This window comes from Helianthus annuus, chromosome 15, assembly GCF_002127325.2.
Source record: "Helianthus annuus cultivar XRQ/B chromosome 15, HanXRQr2.0-SUNRISE, whole genome shotgun sequence".
Taxonomy (NCBI): Eukaryota; Viridiplantae; Streptophyta; class Magnoliopsida; order Asterales; family Asteraceae; genus Helianthus; species Helianthus annuus.
In genome coordinates this window covers 143,683,938-143,705,949 of record NC_035447.2, presented here as the reverse complement: position 1 = coordinate 143,705,949, position 22,012 = coordinate 143,683,938, and the positions used below count along the sequence as shown (strand labels likewise).

Below are 22,012 nucleotides of genomic sequence, written 5' to 3'. Positions count from 1 at the left end.
CAATCCAGACCAAGAATCAAAAGAATCGGCTAGGGTTTCATGGAAAACGGCCAAATCGCCCACCTCTAGGGTTTCATGGAAAACGGCCAAATCGATTGCAAGAAAAGAGCTAAGTGTTGGATTTAATTTATTCTGGGTATGGCCTCGCGCACGACCTGAGATTAACTCGTGTAGTCGGAACAGGATTAAAGATCATACCCAACCCGTGAATTTCTATCTTTATTATTTATCTAGTATAATGTTCTTATTATCTGAGTTGAATTCCTTGAAGGATTCATTACATTGAAATAAAGTTAAATATCTTTACTTAAGAGAAACTTCATTCCAGCCCTAGTCCAACCAACATGTGTGCCCTTGAAATAGATTTTAATCTGCCTGCTCACACTCATTATACAACTATTATGTTAAATGCTTAACATTACCACTTTCCGAATGAGAGAGTGATCTATATTTACAAAAAAACCCGACCCTAATTCGGTTAATTAGCTTTTTTTATAACATCAAGAACAAAAATTAAAATTACACCATCCAATCCAATCCAATCAACCATGTGCTATTTTGCCTGAATTTTAATTCAATCAGTTAACTTTTTAAAAAAAAATTGAAAAAAATTGAATACCGAGCTGTATTATAATATATTTTTTTTATGAATGAAGTTGTATTTATATATGATATTGTAAAATCAGTGTCGTATCAGTGTCATAATGAATCCATACCGACCGAACCTGAATTATCGCCCCATCATGCTGGGAATCCCACTAGTTACTATTGTAAAAAAGTAAAAAGTAAAATCTGTATGCTAGAGGAGTTAAACTTGAGATATTATTCCACCAAACTTAATCATAGTGGGAAATGGGCTTTTGAAAAGAAATACCAAATTTGGTCAACAAACTTGCTCATGCTTCAAGCAATGGTTGGTTTGGTAGACTGCTCATGCTTCAAGCAATGGTTGGTTTGGTAGACGCATAAACTGTCATTAAAGTTATTTATTTATAACCAAAATGGCCATGCTACAATGGTATAACCACATATATTCTCAATCCATAGAAATGAAAAACTTAGCAATTACGGGAATGAGAAGTGGTGCATCGATTGATGAAAATGAGGAAGAAGAGATTTCAAAATCGGCTTTTGCATCGCTTCAAGCCCGTGAAGAAGAGATAGAGAAGAAGAAAATGATGGTCAAGGAAAAGGTCAAGTTGAAATTGGGCCGAGCAGAAGAAGAAACCCGACGTTTGGCCCAAGTTTGGGAAGTAAGTCCATCCCTTAAAATGCTACGTCTTTCATTTGCAATCAAACATTCTTGTAAAAATACAAAAAGGAAAAAAAAGACCAATACATTTTGGAACAAGAAAGGTTGTTTTTTTTAATCATAAACGTGCCATTTTATAATTACGCGAGTTTTATCTTCTACAAGAACATGTTAAAAAAATTATATAAGTAAACAAAAAGACTACTTTTAAAACATACAATCATCTAAATCGTCTCTACTCAAATATGCAAATTATTGTTCGAATAATATTTATCTTTTGGTTATAACTGGTTTATCAATTACTCACAACATTTAATGAAAATAATAACTTGTTTGTATATCATAGTTAGCGTGTTAATTGTTTTTATTTACAAAGAGAAAAAAAACAATATTTTGTTTGCGGGTCAACTCATGTGAGAGCCATTTTGTCTCGTACATTAAAAATTATCTGTTTTGACGTGTTACAATTCCTTCCCTCTTGTAACCTCTACAGCGAAACAATGTAACACAATTTCCAAAAAAAAAAAAAGTCAAATAGAACCTATTTAAACAAAGTAACATAATATTATCTAAAACGTTTTGTTTTATTTGTGTAAAAACATACTTTTATCTATTTTTTTTTTTTGTTTTAATTGTGTAAAAACATATTTCAGGAGCTTGAAGTTTTAACAGATCCTATGAGGAAAGAAGTAGCAACGCAGAGGCGGACCTAATGTAATACCGGCCGTAGCACGGGCTACGGCTCAACTTTGTACCGGTAGTGTAAAATTTCATTTTGTTTTCGATTTTTTATACAAAGGACACCCTAAACAACTACGAGGACACCCCTAACAAATTTTAAGCCCAAATTGTAGTTGTAAATAATAAGCCCGAATCAGTTTATATAGCCCAACCTATTGTTATTAAAGTCCAGTTATGAAGTGTTTACATTCAATAATGAAGATTGTAAATAATAAGCTCAAACAATTGTTATTAAGCCCAGTTATAGTGTTATATGTAAGCCCAAACCAGTTACAATGTTATATGTTAAAAAACTCGAGTTTGTTTTTTATTTGCATTTGATGGGGATATATTAAGCACACAAATGCTCTTTCAAAACACCTTCAGCAAAAAGGTAAAGATTTAATAGAAGCGGTCAATTTGATAAATGATACAAAACGAGAATTAAATGCTTTAAGGCAAAATGACTTTGAGCCGATGTTGGAAAAAGTGACTTTCTTTTGTGAAAAAATACAACACTACAATGTTGGACATGACGGAAAATTATGGCAATCCAAGAAACCGAAAGAACGTCTTTACAGATCGACATCATTTTGAAGTTGACATGTTTAATGAGGTTTTGGACATGCGGATTCAAGAATTAGGAAATCGATTTAGTGAGTTAACAACTAGTTTGATAAAAAATTATGTCGTGTTTAAATCCTTGTAACGGTTTTTTTAAGTTTATCCCATCGAAGATATTGGCGTTTGCTAAGATGTACCCGGATTATTTTACTACACAAGAAATATGGACTCTTTTGGGTGATATTGAGTCATTTCGTCACACTATAAGCGATGATAATTTTGCAAACTTGAATGTAATAAATGATCTTGCGAGTGTTATGGTTGAAACGGGAACGTATAGTTCTTCTCCTTCAGTTTATCGGGTAGTGAAGCTAGCTTTGCTTTTAGCGGTTGCCCGTTTTAAAGATGTTTTTCGAAACTGAAGCTTGTCAAGACGGATTTATGCAATCGAATGGGCCCGAAATTTTTGAACAATGCTATGGTTTGTGCGGTCAAAAAGGATTTTTTACATGAAGTAAAAGACGACGATGTGATGGAACGATTTCAAGTTTTGAAAAACAGAAGAGAACAAATCTATTAGGTATTTGTTTTACTTTATTTATTTATTGTCGTTTTTTTAATATTGTATGATTGTACGGTGAAAATTTTTTTTGGGATACCCCTGAGTTAAGGTTCTAGTTCCGCCACTGTAGCAACGGTTAGAAAAAAGATAGACGTGGCTAACCGTGAAGTGAGATCGCTGGGTCAAAGCTGCCAGAAAAAGGTATGTTTAAAAAAACATCGAAAACCGACCAATTAAGGGTGTTTGGTAACTTTTTAATAGTTAAGTCTTGACCATTACGAGCCAGTATATTGTTTAAACGTTCAGAGCAAATGTCTAACCAATTCAGATTAGAGGTCTTAACCATTTAGACTCAGTATAATGTTTAACCATTAAGAAACAAATGTCTGAACCATTTTGAGGCAAATGTATGAACCATTCAGAAATCTGCTCGTGAAACAAACAGTCTGAACAATTAAGTGATGAACGAGTAAGAGATCCAATTAAAGATAAACAAACAGCCCCTTAGTCCAATCAAACGAAACAGAATTGGAACGATTTCTCATCGATCCATAGGAAGCTTAAAGATTTTATCTCCCCGCGGCTCATTCTTAAAATAGCTAGTCTTCTTTGCTCTACGAATAACCCTACGAATAACCCTGCAAGACCCCAACTACATAATCATGTGAGCACATTTCCTTCCCTGCTCACTACCCAAAATTTGATTGTGAACGTTGAGAAAATCTTGGATGGAAAATACGAATATCGATGGTTGTTTGCACCAACTACTTATATGCTGCCACACAATCGATACTATTTTTATAACTTGTTTGCCTTTTTTTATAACTTGTTTGCCTTTTCTTATAACTTGGATGGAAAAACTTGTTTGCCTTTTTTTAGTATGTTAGATGATAAAGAAATATTTACAAAATTTTGTATTTCTTACTTAAAAATACGTATGTTTATTACATAAAAATTATAACATTAATATATATATATATATATATATATATATATATATAGAAACGGGTTCAGGAGAGAACAGTGAAAAGTGTGAGAACGGTGAGAACGGATCCTGGCCCAACACGTGACAGGGGACCCTAATTGTTATGCGGGGGTACGATTGTCCTTTTATACGTTCCCTCCTTATTCGCGTTATAAGTCTCGTTCAAATTAAAACTCTAAAGATTTATTGTTAGCTGTTACCTGCTTTGCAAGCTTTCTCAGATCTATGGCATTTAACGTGGATTCTGTTCGACAAAGTAATATTCGTTGGCGTTTTCTATTTTCGTTTCAGCAAATCATGCAATAGATATGGCATTTTGTTCTTTTATCATTGTTCTATGGTGTTTTTTTGTATTATTTAAAGTATAATGTGTTGTATGATTTTCCATAGCGTTATTCAATTATGCAGTTTAATCTCGTTTTAATTGATATTTAATCTATTATTCATAACTGCAATTTGAGTTTTCGATATTAATTTTAATTGTCGTTTACGTTTTTGTGTATTTGTTATGTTTTTACGATCATTGGCGTTTTTCGTCTATTTTATTAGTTTTGAATTTTATCTAGTAGTATTTGTGAATATTAGTTATTACTATTTTGTTAATTTGTGGAAACATTAGTTTTGTTAATTTTGGGGTTTTCATTATGTGTTTATTATGTCTTGTTTATTTTTCAATTAATGGCGTTTTAATGTATAATGTTATTACGTGACATCACTCTGTTTTTCTGATTTTTCTGTTCCTCCCTATGTTTTCTCAGACGAAGTCTCTTCCTCGAGTCAAAGGCATTGCCCCAAAACTGGATTACCATTTATCATTCCTGACGTCAGTGAAGAATTAAAGCCCAGAAAGGACATGCTATTCTCAAGCCTTAATGATTGTTATTCACTGTATGTTAAATATGCTAAGGAGTGTGGGTTTTCAGTCAGGAAAGGGACTACAAAGACAAACTCTGAAGGTGTGTTACATATTAAGTATTTTTTGTGTACGAGAGCTGGGGTATATAAGGACAAGAGGGTTGATACGTTGGACCCCAATCAAAAAGAGCGAGTAGTGCGATCTAACTTTTCCAAGGGGACTGATTGTGGTGCACTGTTATGTGTAGAATATGAGAATGGATTTTGGAAGTTGTATAAGTTTGTCAAGGAGCACAATCATGAACTTGTTGAATGTCCTGATAAGTATTTTCTTCCAACTGAACGGCATCTCAATCAGCTCCAGAAGCATGTTATACACAGCATGTCTAAGCTGAATTTGGGTCCTGTCAAGGCGTTTAATGTTATGAAGACTTGTTTTGGTGGTTTTGAAGATGTGGGAGCAAGCAAAGTTGAATTTAAGAACTATAAGAGGCAAATAAACTTGTTCATAGGGGAATATGACGTTGATATGATTGTGAAACATTTGAATGAAAAAAAACATTCCCAGCGTAATTTCTCGTATGATTACATCACAGACGAACACAATCGTTTGAAGGGTCTTTTTTGGTGTGATGCTCAAGCCAAACGTAATTACCACGTGTTTGGTGATGTGATTTCGTTTGACGCCACGTATCGTTCCAATAAGTAATTTTTTATAATTCAACTTCTTTGCTTTTTGGCCTTTTATTAATTTTACATTCATGGCGTTTTTTTATTTTACATGCAATGGCGTTTTTTTAGCTTACATGCAATGGCGTTTTACTAGTTTACATTCAATGGTGTTTTATTATTGTTTCATTTATCATGGCGTTTTCATATGTAGATACTCTATGGTGTTTGTACCGTTCACTGGTATAGACAATCATCACTGCAATGTTACATTTGGTGCAACATTGTTGGGGTCGGAAACTGCTGATACGTATATTTGGTTGTTAAGAGTTTTTCTTAAAGCTGTTGGTTCTCAGCCAAAAGTTGTTGTCGCTGACCAAGATCCAGCGATGAAGAAGGCTATTTCTGCTGTATGTGTTGACACGAGGCATCGGTTATGCATGTGGCATGTGATGCATAAACTTTCTCTGAAGGTTGTTATGCTTTTTTTTTTACCTTTGGCGTTTTAGTAATCAATGCGTTTTAAGATACATGGCGTTTTGTACCTTGTTACTGTTTTTTTAATTAAGTTTTGTCTTTTGTTTTTTTATATATGTGTGGCGTTTTCGTGTTATTTATAAGTTGGTGTTAGGCTATGCAAAATTTCACCAATTTTAAAGAACGTATCTGTGGTGTTGTGTGGACGGATATTCTCACACCTGAAGAGTTTGAATTAGAATGGGAAATGGTTATTGCAGAATTCAATTTAGAAGATAATGACTGGCTATCTGATATTTTTGCACTTAGGGAATCTTGGATCCCTCCGTACTATAGAATGGAGCCTATGTATGGTCTTATGCAAACGACATCCAGGTCGGAGAGTGAGAATCATTTTTATGGTCAAGTGTGTAATTCGAAAGCTACTCTTGTTGAGTTCATGACGCGTTATGAGACTGCAATAGAAGCACAGTGTCACACACATCGTAAAAATGATCATGAATCTCGATATAAAAGACCCCAGTTGAAGAGTAGTTACAAAGTGTTGGAAGGGCAAGCTGTTGATATATATACAAAAAGTATTTTTTGTGACGTTCAAGCTGAGCTTATTGGAGTTGCGGATTACATAAATCAACGTTACGAAGATCAGCCTGATGGGTTTGTTAAGTTTTATGTAAATGACTTCCAACAGCTTTGTACATCCTTATTTGAGGTAAATAATGGCGTTTTGGTTTTTATGGCGTTTTCTGATAATGGCGTTTTATCATATGCAATGTGTTCTTTTCTTTTTTAGTTTTTTTAGACAAACATTCTATGCATGGCGTTATAGAGATATTGTTTTTGGCGTTTTTCAGGTATTGTTCCGTAAGTCTGATTGCACATGCAGTTGCTCATGCAGACGTTTTGAACAGTTTGGTTTGCTATGTAGACATATATTCTATGTTTTGAGACTTATGGACATTAGGGAATTTCCAAAACAATACATTCTGAATAGATGGCGCAAAGAGGCCTCCCCAAACTGCTCTCCTGAATTCTCAATTAGTCGTGAATATATGACTGAGCTTGATCCTGATGTGCAAAGTATGATGCGAGATGTTAATTTATTCAACCGAATACACTTTGAACCGTTTATCTGGTAATAAAGAGGAGCTATCCTTATACAAGGATCATGTTCAATCTTATATGAAGAAGGTTCAAGATATGCAGATTGTTGCTCCTCCCGCTAGTTCTAGGGATAGATTTGCCGAGATAACTGGTCAATATAAAAATGATAAAAATCCTATAAGACTCCCTGTAGGTTATAAATCCAAAGGTTCTAGTTCTCGGAAGCGCCTGAAATCTAAACAGGAGATAGCAGTTGACAAGAAGAAATCAAAGTCGAAACCCGGGGCCAAAGAAAGACAGTGTCAGAACTGCAAAGCCTATGGACACTACGCATCAACATGCAAACAGACCGTAATTAAAAGAAGATCGACAAGGTCTTCGAGAGCCAGTGAAGAGTAGTTTGGCGTTTTGTATTTGTCATTCTTACAGATCACATACAGTTGTCTTTGGGACAGTTTAGAGGACTTTGGCGTTTTTTTTATTTCAATGCTACAGAACACAAACATTTCTCAGTTTGGCTTTTTTTTGCATATTTTTCTTTTTTCTATCTCTTTGTTCATAACATGCTACTTCGAAGTTAAATAACAAACAATATAAGATTGGGCAAGGAAATCAAACAACAAAAAAAAAAAAAAAAACAATAACGCCAAAACTTCCATAAACTTCTATTTTTTGGTCGTGCTAAACTCAATAATGTTTTGCTGAACGAAATGGATAACATTGTTAATCCTCTGTAAAGAAAAGATGTGTAACAATGTTATCCATCCCGTTTAGCTAAACTTTATAGAGAACAAAAACAGAATCTCCATGAATGGCTTTTTTTGAAGTTTTGTGGTTTTTGTATATTTTGGCGTTTATATTGAGGATGTTGCTTATTGCATAGAGTGAAAGTATATTGAGAAAATTTTGTATATTAAAGAAACATGGATTTGAATCTTTAATATTTTTGGCGTTTATAAGATGAATGGTGTAGAGGAAATATAGGTTTTCGTGGTTTTGGTTTGGATTTTAGTAATTCTGAGAGTTTGTTTACATAGGAAGTTTTTGGCGCGTTTTTTAGGCGCGATTTTTATTGCAGTAAATGCTAGTAATAAAGTTACGTCATTTTAGTACTGTTTGTTCAGCTTTATCTGTTAAAAACAAAGTTTGGCGTTTTATATCTATGGCGTTATATTATGATGAAGTGTATGTGTGTTGAGACGGATTTTAATAGCGTGAGTTTAGCGTTTTATGTTAAGTCAAAAGACCCTTTTACCCTTAATGAAGCGCGCCAGATTAATAAAAGTGATTTTATTTACGAAAATGCCACCGCGTCATCTAGTCCATAGATTGTTTTGATCTGACGATTCATAAGCGTTCTCTCCGTTCTCACACTTTTGAGCGTTTTCTCTAAATCCCGACCCTATATATATATATATATATATATATATATATATATATATATATATAGGGGAAGGTTCAAATGAAAACCACTAGTTATTGTCAAAACTCGAAAACTAATTAAAAAAGCCAAAAAAACATACCAAATTTTTTTTGCATACCAATTTTCGCAGTTTTTTATATATAAAAAAATTTTCAAAAAAAAAATTTGTAGTACACATGTGTATGTGTACTACAACAAAAAAAATTTTTTTTTGAAAAAAAAATTTACATAAAAAACTTGCGATTTTTATAAAAAAAATTGAAAAAAAAAAATTTTTGTGTGTTTTTTAGGCTTTTTTAGTTAGTTTTCATAATAAAAGTGGTTTTCATTTAAACCATCCCCTATATATATATATATAAATACATGTAGGCATGTTAACGTACAATGGCTCTTATCGTATAAAATGTACGCGACCATCCCAGCCGTATGATCTGGTGCGAATTCACTCTTGAACATGCGATTTTGCTGAAAAACCAACATGCGAAATTGATTTATATACCAACATGCGATTTCATCATACTTACCGACATGCGAAATTGGTATAAAAAAACCAATATGTGATTTCATCAAAAATACCAACATGCAATTTCCAACATGCTTTTTTATAACATGTGATTTCACAATCACGTACGAGCGTACGATAAACCCTATTATACGTTACACTTTTCTCTCTCTCTCTCTCTCTCTCTATATATATATATATACCATGCTTTTTTATAACATGTGATTTCACAATCGCGTACGAGCGTACGATAAACCCTATTGTACGATAAACCCTATTGTAGGTTCATTTGAGAAGAAATTTAATGTGAGAAGAAAAAGAAGAAAGGGCATATTAGTAAAATACTATTTCATTTATAACTCATATCATTAATTTTTAACTCTTTAATTAATTAGTTAACTAATCATTAATTATCCAACATATAATCTACAAAACCTACACATATCAAAATTTTACTACATGTACCCTACACATTATATAATTTTATCCTACACAGTCGAAATTTATCCTACACACCTCGAAACATACCCTACACAACTCGTAATTTATCCTACACAAATAGTAATTTTTTCTACACTTTAAATTAAGTTGTTTTTTTAATTTGGTAAAAGTATATATTTTGAAAATGAGTTACAAATTTAATTTAGTTAGTTATTAAAGGGGAAGAATACAAATTAATGATTTTTGTAAGTTACCAATATACCCTTATATTAAAAATAAATGCAAATATTAAATGAAGTAAAATGAAGCATTATTATTGGTTGAAACTTCTTCTTTTTTCTTCTTACAAAAAAATTCTTCTCATTTGAACCTTCCACTATATATATATATATATATATATATATATATATATATATATATATATATATATATAGGAAGGTTAACGTACATTATGGCTTAACGTACATCACGTACGACAGGTAATTACGCACGTTCATTTTAAAATCACGCACGTTATAACTCAAAAATTCAAAATAACGCATGTTGAAACACAATAATCACGCATATAGAAAACATTAATCACGCATGTTATAGAACAAATCACGCACGTTGTCGTACGTGAAGTACGTTAAGCCGTAATGTACTATATACTTTTCTCTCTCTCTCTCTCTCTCTATATATATATATATATATATATATATATATATATATATAGGGTAATGCTAGACAAAAAACCCTAAAATTCTTAGAAAACTCTGGAAACCCAAATCTCCCCCCATTTTTACCCATCCTCCCGACATTTTTTTTTGAAAAAAACTACACATGTAATATACATGTTTTAGAGTGTTTTGGGCCAAAAAAAAAAACAAAAAAGCGCCGAAGGGATTTTTTTAAAAAAAATAAACAAAATTCAGCGCCTAACACGTGTTAGGTAAAAATGCTGAAAGTTGCTGAATTTTTTTTTTTAAATTATCCCTTCTGCGCTTTTTTGATTTTTTTTGGCCCAAAACTCTTAAAAACATGGATATTACATGTGTTATCTTTTTCAAAAAAAAAAATGTCGGGAGGTTGGGTTTTCTAGGGTTTTTTATATAGATAGGGTTTTCTATCTAGCCCTACCCTATATATATATATATATAGGGAGGGGCTCATGCGAGAACCACCCTTATTGTGAGAACCGCGAGAACAAATGTGAACACAACCTAAAATAGCTAAAAAAACCTAACCCCTCCCCCCTCAAAGCTAAATGCTAAAAACTAAAACCTAAAAAAAACCTAATCCCCCCCCCCCCACCCTCAAGCTAAAATGCTAAAAACTAAACCCCCAAAAAAACCTAAAAAAATCTAAAAAAAAATTCTAAAAAAATCAAAAAAACTCTAATTTTTTTTTAAATATTTTTTATGCTCAAATCGCTACTTTTAGTGGCAAAAAAAATATTTTTTTTTGGCTTCGAAAATTAGCGATTTTTATATAAAAAATATTTAAAAAAAATTGTGTGATTTTTAGCTATTTTTAGGCATTTTTGGTGTGTTCACATTGGTTCTCGCGGTTCTCGCAACAAGAGGTGGTTCTCGCACGATCTTCTCCCTATATATATATATATATATGTGTGTGTGTGTGTGTGAAAATTTAAATGAGAACGCTAAATATTGTGAGAACCGTGAGAACGAGAGAAAAAACCATGAGAACTTGGTAAAAAACAATTCAAATTCATTTTTTTACACTTATCATTATTATTCGAATACAATGTTAGAATTTTAATTTCCACATTCAAATTTACGTGAATTCGTAAATAAAGAAAATTTACACATGTGTAAGTTTGCCATTTACACATGTGTAAATTTGTTATATGTACACATGTGTAAAAAATCTAATAAAAGTGATTTTGAGTGGAAAAATGAACTATTTAATGTTGTATATTAATTACAATGAGGTTTGTATTAAAAAAATTGGTTTTGATTGGTTTTTTCATCCGTTCTCTCGGTTCTCGCAATATTTAGCGTTCTTAAGATAACCCTGCCCAATACATACATACATACGTACATACATACATATATATATATATATATATAGGGGTAGGGGGCTGCTAGAATGAGAACCACCCCGAGTTGTAAGAACCGCGAGAACTACACCCCACGGAGCGCCGTTCGCCATGATTTTTTTTACAAGTAGATGTGTATATTATAAACACAGCCGTAAAAAATCATGGCGAACGGCGTTCCGTGGGGTGTAGTTTTTACACCACAAGTTTGGTGTTTTTTAATTTTTTTTCTTTTTTCTTTTTTTTTTTCACCAAACTTGTGGTGTAAAGAACTACACCCCACGGAGCGCCGTTCGCCATGATTTTTTACGGCTGTGTTTATAATATACACATCTACTTGTAAAAAAAAAATCATGGCGAACGGCGCTCCGTGGGGTGTAGTTCTCGCGGTTCTTACAACTCGATGTGGTTTATATATATATATATATATATATATATATATATATATATATATATATATATATATATATATATAGCGACAAGATTTAGGGAAAACGGTGAAAAATGTGAGAACAGTGAGAACGCTTATGGATCGTCTGATCAAAATAATATATGGACTAGATTGGCGCGGTGGCATTTTCGTAAATAAAATCAATTTTATTACGTGGACGTGCTTCATTAACGGTAAAATGGTAAACATCCTTTCATACATAAAACGTCATTGAAATATAAAACGCCAAGTGAATACAAAACGCCAATTTTATACTGCGTAGTTTTTTCTGTGTTTTAGTTAAGGTCTTAGCCTACAAAAACGCTAAAAAACGTAAAACGCCATAATATATAAACGCCAAGCCTTACAGACTTAACAGATAAAGCTAAGCAAAACCAGATACTTTGTTAATTGCATTTATTGTTATAATAATATCCCGCCTAAACTCCGCACCAAAAACATCCTATAAAGAGAAACGTCTCAACACCTTCCATTGATCACACCAAAAAAATACAAACACAATGGTTCCTAAATACCACTCCTTGTAAAACGCCAAAAAGTTGGAAAAATCAAGGTGTCAAACATCGTTTCTTTTATACTCAGTAATGTTCTGCATGAAGTTTCGCTGAATGGTTTGTTAGCTGAGGGGAGTAAGATTTTGCTGCATGAGATGGACAAATTTCAAGAAAAAGAGACTGATGACACCGGTATGTCATTTTGTCTTCTTTGTTCTTGAAGAAGGTTTGGATGAGGAGAAGAGACCGATCCCAGTGTAAATGCTACTTTGGCCTCGATGATGATAATGAAGATGACGGGCAAATAGCATCCACCCACGCGCCGTCGATCTATGTCTCCAACATCTACAAACCCACTTCAACACACGAACAACAAAAAACCACACCAAAACTAAAACACCAATTATTTGTGACAATTCTTATAACTGATGACAGTGAAGATTTGGAAGATAAATTGTTTCTATTGTTTTTTTAATTTTCTTTTTCTGTTGTTTGTTTTGTAATTTTCAGCTAAGAACAAAATACATTAATTCTCTAAAAAATATTTAATAAAACGCCAAAAAAGCAAATGCTTGTGAAATGCCATCATGCCATAAAACGCCCAAACTACCAAACTATAATAAAATTACTTTGGACAAGTACTATTATAATAAATCTAAAAAAAAGTATAAAACAATCTGCAAGAGAATAGAACAAGGTGCCATCTTTATCTAAACGCCACTGGAAATACAAAACGCCATAGTTACAGCCATAAAGATGGGACGTGTTACAGCCATAAACAGATGAAGCCGAAACAAAAAACAGTAACTACATACAGTAAAATGAAGCGACAGGAACATTGTTACTAACATTTATTATATTAAAAGCCACTACATGGGAAATTGAATTTATTTATCTTTTCAAAACGCCATAATTACCTGTCACTTTATAGTACTGCATCCTACATGGCGGGAAAAAAGTCATTATAAAAGTAGAACACGAGAACATATCTTAACACGCCAAACATTGTCTAAAACGCCACATATTGTCCAAAACACCAAAAACTTAAAAAATGGCTAAGGTTATTGCATGGAGGTTTGAAAGGTTAGAGAGACGTTTCATCCTAAAGTTCTCTAATAGGAGAAGGGTGAAGGTGAGGACAATCAAAGCCATACTTAGTATGGATGAAGGGGTTCAGAGGGATATTCTGGCCCTTGGGGTTCCAATGGCTAACGAATGTGAAAGAACTCGAACGGTAATAAGAAGATTGGAGAGAAAATTTCAAGCAGTTGTTGTTGTTGATGATGATGATGATGATGATGATGATATTGACGATACTCTTCTACTAATAGTTAGCAGTTGGGTGGTGCATGAAGAAGCAGGAACAGTTGAAGTGACTTATCGAAATGGGGTGAAATATTCGTTGCCGATGGAGGAAATGTTGAAGACAGAGAGGCTATATCTCCTTGAACAACTCTGTGATTTAGCACCTTAGAACGATGCAAGGTCCAGGGTTGCAATGATATTCAAGTATAGGCAACAGCAAAGAAGAGACGAGATGATGGCGTTATACGCCAATCTAAAATATGATGATAGATGAATCGGAAGTAAGTGAGGAACAAAGCGATGGGTACAACTCTAATGTAATCCCATACATAGAAGACTATTAGTGTATTTTGATTTCGTATTATTGTAATCTTATGAAATATTAGTGAATGATAATGAATTATTAACAATGCCAAGAACGCCAAAAAATTGACCCGGGAAACGCCATAATGCCAAAAAATTATCTATGTGACACCAAAACAATTAATTCAACGAGACAGATCCAAAAAAAAAAACAGTACAACGCCATGTAATTCATGAATCTAATTAACGGCAAAATAATCTTAGACGCCAAAAATGAAGCAGCATGTGACACACGAAATTGGGAAAAAAAGATTAAAAAAAGACAAAAAAGCCCCTCACACCCTGATTATATCCCGCGCCACGTGTTCCGTCAGGATGCGTTCTCACCGTTCTCACACTTTAGGGCGTTTTCTCCTGAACCCGTTTCTCTCTCTCCCTCCCTCTCTCTCTCTCTCTATATATATATATATATATATATATATATATATATATATATATATATATATATATATATATATATATATGGTCCATTTCAGAACTTTGAATATTACAAAACTTTCAGAACACTAATAAACATCTATTTTATTTATATATTTTTATATCTAACATTTTTTAAGGATATATCATATGTATTTTTAGGTTTACATATATCTAAACAAACCAAATTATTTATGTGTAATAACTAATTTACATATCTGTAAAGGAACTAGTTTACATATGTGTAAATGAATCAAATTTACATATATGTAATTATAAAACTACTTATGAAAAAAATGATAAAAACTACTCTTAACACACATGGAATCATAATAAATGATAAAAAAAATATCCTTAAACAATGTTAAATATAAAACTATATTAGTAGAATGATTGGTTATTATGAGTTCTGTAAGATCTGCAATTATTTAGTGTTTTGAAATGATGAGAGAGAGTGAAGAAGCTTTAATTTTGAACACTAAATATTGTGAGAACCGTGAGAACGAATGAAAAAACCGCAGGAATTTGATCAAAAAAATTCAAATTCAAAAGAAATTTACACTTCTCATTATTATTCGAATACAATGTTAGAAATTTAATATACACGTTTAAATTTATGCGAATTCATAAATAAAGAAAATTTACACATTTGTAAGTTTGTCATTTACACATATGTAAATTTGTTATATTTACACATGTGTAAAAAATCTAATAAGAGTGATTTTGAGAGGAAAAATGAATTATTTAGTGTTGTAAATTCTTTTTTTTTTTTGACGTTGTATCTTGATTACAATGAGGTTTGAATTAAAAAAATGGTTTTGTTTGGTTTTTTCATTAGTTTTCACGGTTCTCGCAATATTTAGCGTTCTCATTTAAACCTACCCCTATATATATATATATAAACGGGTTCAGGAGTAAACGGTGAGAATGGATCCTGGTCGAACACGTGGCAGGGACGCTAATGATAGGTAGGGGCAGGATTGTCATTGTTCTCGTTCCCCTCAATAAGTCGCGTTATAATTTAGTTTCAAACAAAATTCCAAAACTTTCGTATTAGCAGTTACCTCCTCTCCAAGCTTCTGAGATCTATGGCGTCTAACGTAGATTCTGTTCTACAAAGTAATATTTGATGACGTTTTTATATGTGTTCCAACAAATCATGCAACACAAATGCAACAGATATGGCGTTTTGTTCTTTATGCTTGTTTCAATGGAATTTTTTTTTCAAAGTAATATTTGAAAATGACGTTTATGTTTCAATGGCCTTCTTCATATATCCAATATTTGACGTCTTCATTATTCATGTTAATTGTCATTTGTGATCTACTATATGCTTATTGTTTACGATCAATGGCTTTTACACCTAGTTACGTATATCTGATTAGTTTTGAATTTTTGACGTTAATTTGTAAACATCAGATCTTACTATTTGTTAATTATTCAACTAATGGCGTTAATTTGTTAATGTGTAAACATCAGTTTTGTTAATTATGGCATTTTCATTAACACGTTTTCAGAAGACAGTAACAACAACTCCTCATATTTTTTATTACTCAACTAATGGCGTTTTCATTATACAGTAGAAACTCTATAAAATAATACACTTGGGACCACCAAAATTTATTAATTAATATTTTATTAATTTATAGTAGAATAGTTAGTTTACAAACACCTTTCAAGCTTCCACTTAATTATTGAAAGCGTTATTGGAATTAATAAAGATGATATCGATGTAGAAGATGATGAAAGTTCTACAATGGAGCCCCCTTCGCGAAACGAAGCTATTAAAGCGGCAATCACATTGAACAATTTCTTGTTGAGCTATGAGAAAACAACACCAGAAGTTCTTACCATGCTAAGGAAAATTAGAGACGAGATTCAAGGGGAAATTGATTTCAACAAAAAACAAAAGACAATTGAGTCATTTTTCAAGAAACCTTCATAAATCATTCATGTAATATGCTATATATAAGGAATTATTAATTTATATTTTATATGGGGTCTAAAGAAATTATCAAAAATGTATTATCTTATAATTTTAGCGAATTATTAATTTAGCACCCTATCCCCGAGTCGGGACCGACAAAAAATATTATCTTAGAGAGTTTATTAAATAATCGAGTATTAATTTATCGAGTTTCTACTGTAGTGTGTTCATTATGGTGTTTTCAGTTAAAACTCCTCATTATGGAGACATAGATCGACGTCGTATGTGTAGATGATTTTTTCTGGGTGTGATTGTGAGTGGGTTTTTCACTTGGTTGATATGTGATTCGTGGGTTTTCTGTTGTTGTTAAACCCTCGTTTGTTCGTCTTCATCTTCAAGAACAAACCACAGAAAATGACACAAAAAAAAAAAAAATTAAACTCCTCATCCAATTTCTCATCCAAATTTTCACTGTCATCGGTCTCTTCTTCTCATCCAAATCTTCACTGTTATCAGTCTCTTCTTCTTGAAGATTTTGTCCATCTCATTCAGCAAAATCTTATAAGTTAATCTAACTTTAAGAATGTTGTCCAACCCATTCAGTGAAACTTATTGAAAACAAAACTAAATCTCCAAGAAACGACGTTTGCCATCTGTGGTTTTTGAACTTTTTGGCGTTATAAATAGAATGGCATTCAGTAAAATATGGCGTTTATTTTTGGTGTGATCAATGGAAGATCCTAAGACGTTGTTTATATAAGATGTTTTTGGCACGTAGTTTAGGCGGTAATTTTTTATAATAAATGTTAGTAATAAAATTTCTGTCGTTTTAGTTACTGTTTGTTCAGTTTTTATCTGTTAAAGTTGTAAGGCGTCCCATCATTAAGTTTGGCGTTTTGTATGAATGGCATTTTAGGTAAAGAAGGTAAAATACAACTAATTAACTTTTGTAAGGCAAAATTGTCACACCCCCAAAATACCACCTAGGGAATGTCCCTGTTAGGCGTGCGACATACCAATAACGAGCCACTAATTACATTGAACGCGTACAAGTCCTTAATTGTTAATAAAATACCATCAACCAGTTTAAGTGAAAACCAAAGTATTCAGCGGAAGCAAAATTAAACATTTTCAAAACCAATGTATAGTATCAAAAATAAATCTTTCCAGACGACCCATGACCACTCCAGCTACTCCAAACAGCAAGTTCCAATACAAAACAGCTAACGACCTACAAGCATGCAAATAAGTGTGTCAGACAACGCTGGTGAGTTCAAAGTTTTGTTACCGAGTTTGATTACCAGATACATGTGTAAAACAATTTAACAATTTGATTTGATGATGTTATTAACTCGATTACCGAAATGGCTACAAGATGTGTTTGCCCAACCCCAATGTCTCTATCAAAACATTGGTCATACTTTAAGGAAATTAGTTCATGCCCAACCTCCCTGGGACGGTGTGAGGGTGCCAAACCTAATAGCGCTATCAACTAATAACCTCGTTGCCTTCCCGGCAACTGTCGGTAGATGTAAGGGGTCTTATATGATAGAAACTGAGTGTAGGTCCCCTTGATGTTATGGATCTTCACAGAATTGTATATCTAACCTAGAGTGCGGAATCCTCTAGATCAGATTTGTTACAGAAACGAGTAGGAAACTGAATTTACAATCAAACAGGTCTTCTATTGATTATCCAACTTGCAGTTTACAACCAATTCAAGACCTTCACAACCTCACAGCCTATCTCTGTGATATTGCCTTACTCAAAAACGTTTTTCACTCTCTCTCTACGTTTTCTCTCTCTAAAACTCTCTAACTACTAAAACCCTAATCACAAAAACATGTTTATATACCACATGTTTGTGAACCGGGCTTCCTACATGGACTAGGCCATTTTCCAAGCCCATTACAATAATAAACTCACTAACTAATAAGCTAAGCCCAATACAAAATATCCAAAGACTAAATAATCAAACTATTAAGCTGTTGTCACAGAATATGCACCAACACTGAGTAATAACCAACATCCCAATAACCTGCATTCCTCCCTGGAACGTTACCCAGTATCCCTTCCCGGGATGCATGCTTGGACAAAGAGAAGTGAACTCACCTTAGTTTTGCTCGGTAAGATTAATTTACTCGTTTACCAACAGTGATCAACCAAGCCCTACCGTGGTTACCAGAGTTAATCAGTTTTAGGCACACGTAAACATGCGTTCTTTGCATTTATAACACATATTACAATTAAGCAGCACGTATGTTTTTACACAGATCATAGCGAATAGTTGAGTCTTAACAATGTAAGTTCATATCACTTTAACACATAAGTGATTCAGCTTATATTCGAGTACACTCGTTAATTGTAACTAGTATTCGTTCATCGTAATTTAACAAGTCACTATCATGTAATTATTTAACAAATACCTGGGCCACACTCATGTTCACTAAGGCGTGCGGCCCACTGACATTCCACCCTATCCATTGCGGTTGACCCACCAGGTCCAGCCCATTAACGTGAGTCCATACAGCCCGGCCCAAAACCATCATGTGGTTTAGTTAAACTGTCGCCCAACTAACAGGCCATGCTCATTGCGCTACCTAGTACTAATGCCCAAATCAGTTTTATGTGTGCATGTGTACCTGGGCTCTGTGTGTAGCCCATGTCCCAATGGTATCACCCAGCCCACTTAACGTATTCTATTTAGAAGTCGCAGCCTCCCCCCACATTAACATCAGGCCCAATAGTAAGGTTGTAGGATCCACTAACTCATTGTTCAGTAATTCCCATATGCTTCACCCAATAAATCGATTCCCCATATTTGGTTTAGCCATGAATGTATAATTATTATCCAACATATTATGCATATTTACTACCACTGTTACTTGAGTCCATGTGTAATAAATTTTCGGCCCACTAACCAACATGCAACCTCATTATTTGTACATTATTCCCTTAATTAATTCTAATGACTATGACACCATCACATCCCATGAACGAATTATACCATGCATGAAAAAGCCCACCAATCACACAATCATTATAGGTTAATCGAAAAAATCATAAAACATTGATTTGGTAAATCCGTAATACATTCGCATCTAGTAAATTGTCACCATGTTACATCCCCTACCCTATACATATTAACTATCATGCATGCTTTGACAAGTATGTCACAAGAAACTGTTTTCGTGTTGTTCATATAATCAGGCAACATATTTAATCAATCAATCACACCTAACTAATCTACAAATATCATGTCAGACGTACCCGAATACAAGAGATGAGAAGAAGGGATCGGTGATGAAGACCTAGAGGCAGACGTAGATCGCTTAAGAGAGGGGTTTCCTTTGTTGTTCGTGATCTTGAGAGGGAAGTAGGGGTTTGTTTTAGTTAGGGTTATAGATAATTACATATAATACAAGACTTTAAATAAAAGGGTTTGGTTTGGGCGACTAAAGAACCAGAATGGGCTTATGCTCGTTAAATTTGGGCTGCCAAATAAATGGATAAATGCCTTGGGGTCCCTACACTAACTAAGTTTATTGCGGCTCACTTATCCGTACGACATCGAGGTTGGCCCAATACACACACAACTGTTTTTCGTTTAAAGCCAACAAATTTATAATAACACAAGGAGTATAACAAGTTTAGTCCTAAAAAGAATGTAACCGAGGAATGATAGGAGAAACAGGACCGCGAGTCTAAAAGATACTAACCTCAAAAGTTCGGGTTGTCACATCATCCCCAACTTGAAAGAAATTTCATCCCGAAATTCACGTGTTGCATTAGTCTCAGATTCACCAGGCTTGGACTTGGACTTGTCTTCTGGAAATAAATGTGGATACTTGAGCTGCATCTGATCCTCGCGTTCCCACGTGAACTCCGGTCCACGTCTTGAGTTCCAACGAACTCTCACGATTGGAATGCGACTATGCTTACGCACCTTGACCTCCTGGTCCATGATCTCTATAGGCTCTTCGAAAAACTGCAACTTGTCGTCGATCTTCAGCTCTTGAAATGGCACAACCAGTGCTTCATCAGACAAACACTACTTCAATTGCGAAACGTGAAAGACATCGTGAACATTACCCAACTCAGCAGGTAGCTCAAGCTTGTAAGCTGCTTTACCGATCCGTTCCAAGATTTTAAATGGCTCAACGTACCGTGGATTAAGCTTGTCGCGTTTCCCAAAACGTACCACACCCTTCCAGGGTGAAACCTTCAACATGACGCGATCATTAACTTCAAACTCCAAGGGTCTTTTTCTACGCTTATCGGCGTAGCTTTTCTGATGATCACGCGTTGCTGCCATACGATTCCTGATCTGAACAATCTTTTCTGAAGTTTCAAGAACAAGTTCCGGGCCTGTAATCTGGCTATCACCCACCTCAGCCCAAAAAAGAGGTTGGCATTGTCATCCATGCAATACCTCACACAGAGTTGTATGCATACTAAAACAGTAACAACTGGATGCCCAAAGATAAGTGTCCTTCCAATTTTTACTAAAGTCGATCACACACATGCTCGCAGCATGTCTTCGTGTGTCAGGATAGTTCGTTGCTCTGTCCAGTTTTCCTACAGTGATAAGTAATGCTCATGCCTTGACGTGAGCCAAGGGTGTTGTGTATTGCTGGTCATAAATCAGGTATAGCTCAAAATCAAAGGTAACAGGAGCTGGCACCTCGTGCCTAAAAGCCGCCTCTCTCAGAGGAACATTCACAGCTATGAGGGGTCATCAGTTTACTTGATTGTAAGAAAGTGTGCTGGTAGTGTGAGACAATCAACGATCACCCAAGTGATATTGGTTCCGTTTCGAGTTGTAGTATCCATGGCAGTCTGTTCTCATTTTCGTATGTGTGTTTCTAGATGTTGTTTCTACCCCTTGACTTTCCCACCAGTCAAACATCATTCACATACATAGCTAGGTGGGCCTTCATGCCCGATCACCAGTGTAAGATTTATAGATCCTAGTATCTCCCACCAAAACCCAGACGACCAGAATATCGAGACAGGTATGCTTTGCTCAACATAAATTTCCTATAGTTACTGTATGATGAGATCCACATTCGTTCCATGAGGTAGCGAATATCGTCTCACCTGCCAAGGTTGCTTCTCCATTCCCCGCATGGGTTCGACTTGAAAATCCTCTTCCTTCAGTTCTCCAGTCTGAACAGGACGAGTCGGATCAGATAAGTTAGAGTCGATAGTGAGCTGCAAAGCTCGTGCACGTTCAAGTTTCATAGTTGTAATCATCCAAAAGTTCCATCCAGCGATGCCATTAACCGATTTAGCTCTTTCGAAACCATGGTACATGGGAGGCCCTTGTGATCGGTCTAAGTAGCGCATTCGGTACCGTCCAAGTAATGCCTCCAAGTAAATCCAAAGACCACGGTTTCCACCGCCAGTTGTGTGTCGTGCAGTTCCTCTTTGTAACTCCATTACATAAGTCATCACTCT

At 34.3% G+C, this 22,012-nt stretch overlaps 2 protein-coding genes across 3 annotated transcripts in view; both read left to right on the top strand.

The window, feature by feature from the left end:
• Positions 1-968: 968 nt before the first annotated feature.
• LOC110912627 overlaps positions 969-22,012 on the top strand; it is a 42,467-nt gene continuing 21,423 nt past the window's right edge. The window contains exons 1-3 of one of the 2 annotated variants that reach the window (XM_022157396.2): positions 969-1,253; positions 1,906-1,941; positions 3,225-3,299. In XM_022157396.2, the coding sequence (XP_022013088.1) occupies positions 1,002-1,253; positions 1,906-1,941; positions 3,225-3,299 (363 nt within the window). In that variant the 5' untranslated portion in view covers positions 969-1,001. The remainder of the gene's footprint in view (positions 1,254-1,905; positions 1,942-3,224; positions 3,300-22,012) is intronic. The other variant, XM_022157395.1, reaches the window with a different exon arrangement.
• LOC118487635 (protein FAR1-RELATED SEQUENCE 1-like) lies at positions 4,697-7,701 on the top strand. Its single transcript, XM_035984681.1, has 2 exons — positions 4,697-6,796; positions 6,939-7,701. Exons 1-2 carry the CDS (start codon positions 6,242-6,244, stop codon positions 7,221-7,223), a joined length of 840 nt encoding a protein of 279 aa, XP_035840574.1. The 5' UTR covers positions 4,697-6,241; the 3' UTR covers positions 7,224-7,701.

Excerpts from the sequence above, each read along its gene's own strand:
- LOC118487635 (XM_035984681.1), top strand. The coding sequence starts at position 6,242 with ATGCAAAATTTCACCAATTTTAAAGAACGTATCTGTGGTGTTGTGTGG. Across the intron at positions 6,797-6,938 it reads TTTGTACATCCTTATTTGAG|GTATTGTTCCGTAAGTCTGA; the intron begins GTAAATAATGGC and ends GGCGTTTTTCAG.